We start from the raw sequence: 6,081 nt of genomic DNA, 5'->3' as shown, positions 1-6,081 counted from the left end.
CCCTTGGGAGGCTGCCGGCCCTGTTTGTGTTGGCGTGGTGCTTTTCCTATCTGTGCACAGAGCCGAGTTAGCCTGGGTTGTGTCTTATTTTTGCGTGGTGTCACTTTCGAGGTGATATCACCTGCAGGGCGGGCAGCTCCCCGGTTGGGCTGTGGGAACGGCCCTGAGCTGGTGCCTCGCAGCACTGCCAGCTTCTTTTGGCACACCGTGTCTGTCAGACGTGGTTCTGGTGCCTGGTAGTGCCAGCAGCGGCCTTACTGCTGTCTGTGAGAGAACCATGTAGTGGTCTGGCTGTTGCAGATCACTGCCTGTTAATATGAAGTCCTCCAGTCTTTTCCACTGTGCTGTGTTTTAGACTCCCTGAGCCTCTCAGTACGTGCTTTGTTTTCTCAAATCTGGCTTCTGATGCCTTTCATGTCTCACACCTTCAATACTGTAATTCTCTGTTACTCTCAGAAACTGAAGAGTGGTCAGGTGCTGCCCAGAGATGTGGTTGAGTCACCACCTCTGGAGCTGTTCAGGAGATGTTTAGATGTTGTACTAAGGGATATGGTTTAATGGGGAAACATTGATGGCAGGTAGATCATTGGACTGGGTGATCTTGGCAGTCTGACCTGGATGATTCTATGATTCTATCTCATTTATATGCTATGGTTGGCAAGTTGGTTTAAGTGATAAGTAAGTTAGCATAACCCTAGTATTGAACCATTGGACAGAGTAGCAGCAATTAACTTGTTAGTGCTTTACTGCTGTTTGTTGCTCTGGACCAGAGTTGACTACTGTTTTCTGAAATGCTATTCTCTGCATCCAGTCCTGACCCAGCAGCAAACTGTCCTCGTGCACCTTTGCAGGCTGTCCAGTGCTGGCATACTATCCTGCTTTCCTAGAGGCGGGGAGGCAGCAGTACTTCCTAGAGGGCCTCAATCTGTCCACTGATCTGCAGGGTGCTGGAAGCTCTGAGGTTATCTGGTTTATGTGTGGTTGCACAGTAACAGAAACAGCATATGCGTTCTCAAAAAGGATGACATCCAACATCAAGCTGTGCTGTGAGACAGAGGCCAAAAACAGATATCACCTAGGCAGAAACAGGTCAGACATGCAGTGATACTTCCAGAGGTTACTTTTTTACATTCTCCCACACAAATTGTAGTTGAATAACCTAGCTAGATACCATTTCTATTCAATTTCCTCCTCAACTTCCTTCATTGCTATTCCTTGGTAGAAAATCTTTTTGTACCATTGATCCTGTAGCCATTATACATGTGCATGTTCCAGGCATAATAGTATAATCCTTCTCTGCATAGATCTGTTAGATCTGCTTTAAAACTATAAAGAATGTTTTCTGTGCTTTGCTCATGTAATTGATGGTTACTGCATTTTGCAGGTCCAAAAACTTACAGTTTTAGTTCACCAATAGATTCCAGTGCTGCTGCAGCTGCAAATCTAGATAAATCTATTCTTAAGGTGAGTATCTTTATGTAAAACAGTTCTGTTTTTTTATGGTACTATTTTACCTGAGAAATGTTTACTCATTGCTATTCAAGTAAGCAACATTCGTGTATTAGACTTTGGTGCTTGAGGTTTTGAGTCTGCCTTGAGAAATAGGGTAGACTATTAGGGCAGAAGAACACATGTATTTGTTTGAGTAACAAAAGATATATTACATGCTTCATGTTTTAGGAATGCTAAGGATACTAGAATTACTATATCTAGATTTTGTAAGCCTGATAAGGAAGATAGTCTCAAAAGATTGTCTTAATGATCAAATTATTTTATATCAGTTCTTTTATAAGCGGAAAAGAAAGGTCTTGTTCATTACAATAGGTTATTTTCTTCCTTACACTGTAACAAAGGAAATAGTTTCCCCCTTGGAGGTGTAAATGAGCACTTCTTGATTGGGAATGAATTGTTCTATTTCAGGTAGAAATATACAATAAAAAAAGAATAATTTGTTCTTTTCACAAGAAAGTTTCACCACATTTGTGGAAAACTGGAGAAGACTGTGTTTGAATGTCTGTACTCCCTTTACTCTGTCATAAAAACTTGTAATATTTTGCTTTACATTGACTACTTCTCCTTATGCAGGTAATGATAAGCAGTAATTTGGAGAAAAGGATTATTGATGTAATCAATGACCATAAAAAACAAAACAATGACAAAGGAATGATTTCCAGAAGACTGACTGCTAAAAAACTACAGGTAGAGTTTAAAATGGTGTCCTCTGACCTTGCTTATTTAGACTGTCTGTTTTTCATCACTTATACTCCTGTGTATAGTACAAGCTAGTAACATGTTTTCCATTAATTTCGTTAATAATTAGCCATTGGAATCAGTTAATATGTTTATCAGAAAAAGATGTCTCTCTGCTTTCAGTAATCACAATCACTTTTCAAATAGATAGCATAGTAGACTGTAATCTGTGTTCTTTTGTTTTCTATTCCATTGGTTCTGTACCATAGCTGAGAAATTGCAGGTTTATCTTTCTAACCAGAAAATACTTACACTATATCAGAGATAGGAAGTGACTTTATTTCTCCATATGTGTGTATATTTACAATTAAAATTATTATTAGTTTTGTACTCAAAACAGGATCTTTTGATAAGTTAATTTATCCTTTTTGTGGCCATTTTGTATCAGTTATTTAAAAAGCGGAGAAATAGGAGTGTGAGCCTATATTAAATTGATACTTTAAATACTAATATTTTAAAACTCATTTGTAGGATGTATACATGGCTTTACAAAGGTTTTCTTTTAAGACTGAACACATTGAAGATGCAATGAAAAATACACTTTTATATGGTGGTGATCTTCATTCTGCACTTGACTGGCTTTGTTTAAACCTTCCTGATGGTAAGTATGGTGGCAGAGAACTGAATACAGTTTTTAATAGAACAATATGACCGGCTCTGATGTGAGAATACTTGACAGTAGCGGTCAAACAGGTTATTTCACTAAGATCAGTAGTCATAGCAGTGTTCTTTTCCTAGTTGTACGGTTGACTGTTTTTGTGACTTTTTATAGTCACAAGTCCTTTTCTTCCTACTTGGAGAGTTCTTTCAAAGTCCAAAAAGCAAAAATACTGACCTACCTAAATGTTAAAGCTCAACTTTTATTTCAGGCATATTGTTTTTGCTTTACGTTCTTCTAGTTGGTACTAGACTGACATAGAATCATGCTTTAAGTGATAATTTCAGTAGTCATTTTTGACATAATTTGTGACCTATGTTGCATTTTTTTTTAATTTATTTTGAAGATGCCTTGCCTGAAGGCTTTAGCCAGCAGTTTGAAGAGCAGCAACATAGACCTAGAGCAAAATTTTGTTCTCCAGTGTCACAACGTGAACCTCCACCTCGCTTAACAGATAAGAAAAAGAAAGAGAATAGCCCTGAAACTAAGGTAACTGATGAAATTTATTTGTATGTAGTGTAAGGGAGCACAAAATTTTCCGAAGCGTAGAATTTGCAACAACTTCAGCACTGATATGGCAAAATTCTGAAAATAGGTTATGCTTAATAATTCTCTCATTATTTTAACTAAAATGGAGTAATCACGTGAAAGTTAACTTTTTTCCATGTGTTTAAATCCTACAGTTCATTGTTTGAGTTAACTAATTGTAAATCATAGCTTATTTTTTCTCCTGGAATGGATTCGTTCTCTTCATGACATGAAAGACTGTCATTTGTACATGAATATAAATCAAGTTATATAATAATCTTAAGCAGCAGTTTCTTTAATACCAAGATAAATGTCAGTGGTTTTGCTTACTGTTACTACTCGTAATTTTCGTTACCCTCCTTAGGAGACCAATACAAAAGAACAGAAAGAAATGAGTATGAAGGAGTGGATTTTGCGGTACGCTGAGCAACAGAGCGATGAAGAGAAAAATGAATCTGTGAAAAAGACAGATGAAGAAAAGTTTGACCCAGTAAGATAAAATGTTTGACCCAGTACGATAGAGTGTTACATGAGAAGTCCTTCAAAAACTTTTAAGTCTAATACATCTGCAACTTGTGGATCTGTTTATTAAAAACTGCAGGTTAAATAGCTAGTCTATTTTTAAGTTATCTTAAGATTTTACATCATTGCAGGCAGCTGAGTGGAAATATGTTGGCAGTTTTCCTAAGTTGTTTTTCTTCTTTCTTTTTTTGGACTGGGCTCAGAATATTGAATGCATTTTGCTGGGAAGAATTCCTGAAATCTCAGTGAGATAAAGAAAGGGTCTGTAAGTCTGTAAATCTAAGAGGTTTCAACTGTTAGTTACATAAATGAGGAATGACTAGTTTTTAAGCTTGATATAAAGAATGATGTGTAACTTTTACCGAACTTAAACAACAACAAAAAGAAGCATGTAATATTAAACTTGTAATTAATAATTGTTTGAAATAGAATGAAAGGTATGTACATCTGGCTGCAAAGCTTTCAGAAGCAAAAGAGCAAGCAAGCGCCTCCAAACAAGACAAAGACAAGCAAGGCCAGAAGGTGGCACAAGAGAAAATAAGAAGAATTCAACAAGGTAGCAGCAAGCAAATTAATCTTTCATTTTGTGGCCTGTGTATCTGTTAGTAAAATAGGTTGATTGAATAAGATTAAATTCATTTAATCATGTTTCATGCTACTGTGTGAACTACAGACTGTCCTGAACTTACTCTTTTCACGGGGATTAAATTAGAAAAAGTCAGTATCATTTCATTAATTTGAATTTTTGGGTTCTTAGTATGAATTTATGTAATGAATTAAACACAGATACTTAGCAATTGATGAGAATAAGTTATATTCTCTGTTTGACAGAAATGGCAATGCTTGAAGAGCATCCTTGCTTTGATCCAGCTATAAAGACATCAAACCAACAACAGAAGGAAAAGAAGAATGCTCCCCCACCTCAACCTCAAGAAACCACTTTGAATTTGAGTTTACTTGAAAAACCTGATGGTACTGCGAAGGAAGAAAAAGGTTTGAAAGTTGTTCAATACAAACCTGGCACGTACAACAGATTTACAGTATCACTTTGTTAAGGATTATATGACATTTCAGTGTTGCAATTGTGAAGTTCTGGTGGTGGGGAAAGGCAGGTGGGCTCTCTTGCTGATCTAGCTGATCTGGTAGGCTCTGTATTTATTTTGTAATGCTTGATGGCAAACTATTTCTGGCATACTGTTAGGTCTAAAATCTTGCATTTTTTCATTGCTGTGAGACTTGTGACTTGCCATTAATTGACACCCTCTCAACTTTCTGCACTATATTCATTTTAAACCTTCGAACTATTATATTTTTTTTGGACAAAACACTGCTAAAAGCTCTTAAATTACTGAGTTATCAACGATAGCAAAAAGAATACTGCAGTTAGTTTTCTGCTAGATACCCCCTTTTGAAGAAGCAGGGACTTCTCTGAGGTGTCAGCACTAGTATTTTCTATTTATTTTATAGACCCGCACAACACTTTAGAAAAATGTCTGGTTCAGTAAAAACATGTTTGAACCAAAATTTAAAAATTCTTGATTGTAATAGATTTAAAACAAACTTTAGGAAAATTAAAACATGTATCATTTTACTCTTGTAGCCAAAAAGAAAGAACCACTAGATATAAGAAATTTTGATTATAGTGCTCGAAGCTGGACTGGTAAATCACCAAAACAATTTTTGATTGACTGGTGCAGGAAGAATTTTCCCAAGAGCCCAAATCCTGCTTTTGAAAAGGTTCCAGTTGGAAGATACTGGAAATGTAGGTATGTATTTCCCATGATTTTTTTCAATTTTCCTTTTGGTTCATTTAAATACAGAAATGCTGGTTACTTGTGTTTTGTCAGGCTGCTCTGGATTTAAGTGGATTATAGAGTGTTTGTCTGAAGTGATTTTTGCTAGCAGGGAGATATTTTTACACTGGATGGCTCTACAAAAGTAATTCTAAGGGTGGACCTATGGCAAAAATAAAACTGATTGATCCCTTAAGGGGGTTAGCTTATCAAGCTTCAAATTCTGTTCCAAAGCAAATTCTGGGAGATAATTTTGGACAGTTGACTTCTAGAATTCTTGGTCAAAATAACATGTTAAGTTTTTGGTTTTAGCCACATGATTTTTTTTTT

The 6,081-nt window shown here is 36.3% G+C and overlaps 1 protein-coding gene across 1 annotated transcript; it reads left to right on the top strand.

Annotated features, from left to right (window-relative positions):
* Nucleotides 1-1,369: 1,369 nt before the first annotated feature.
* On the top strand, nucleotides 1,370-5,924 carry LOC104914889 (ATP-dependent RNA helicase DHX29-like). The gene is made up of 8 exons (XM_031557224.1): nucleotides 1,370-1,464; nucleotides 2,086-2,199; nucleotides 2,722-2,851; nucleotides 3,255-3,397; nucleotides 3,801-3,926; nucleotides 4,388-4,514; nucleotides 4,790-4,951; nucleotides 5,559-5,924. The coding sequence occupies exons 2-8, from the start codon at nucleotides 2,089-2,091 to the stop codon at nucleotides 5,819-5,821; spliced, it is 1,062 nt and encodes a 353-aa protein (XP_031413084.1). The 5' UTR covers nucleotides 1,370-1,464; nucleotides 2,086-2,088; the 3' UTR covers nucleotides 5,822-5,924.
* The last annotated feature ends 157 nt before the right edge of the window (nucleotides 5,925-6,081 follow it).

Source organism: Meleagris gallopavo, chromosome Z (genome assembly GCF_000146605.3).
Source record: "Meleagris gallopavo isolate NT-WF06-2002-E0010 breed Aviagen turkey brand Nicholas breeding stock chromosome Z, Turkey_5.1, whole genome shotgun sequence".
Lineage (NCBI taxonomy): Eukaryota > Metazoa > Chordata > Aves > Galliformes > Phasianidae > Meleagris > Meleagris gallopavo.
Note: the sequence above shows the minus strand (reverse complement) of the source record. Positions and strands in the feature narration are given on the sequence as shown.

What these genes read in the sequence shown, in the direction of transcription:
- LOC104914889 (XM_031557224.1), top strand. Translation starts at nt 2,089, where the DNA reads ATGATAAGCAGTAATTTGGAGAAAAGGATTATTGATGTAATCAATGAC. An exon ending in TGACTGCTAAAAAACTACAG is followed by an intron (nt 2,200 to 2,721) that starts GTAGAGTTTAAA and finishes ACTCATTTGTAG; the next exon opens with GATGTATACATGGCTTTACA. An exon ending in TACTGCGAAGGAAGAAAAAG is followed by an intron (nt 4,952 to 5,558) that starts GTTTGAAAGTTG and finishes TTACTCTTGTAG; the next exon opens with CCAAAAAGAAAGAACCACTA.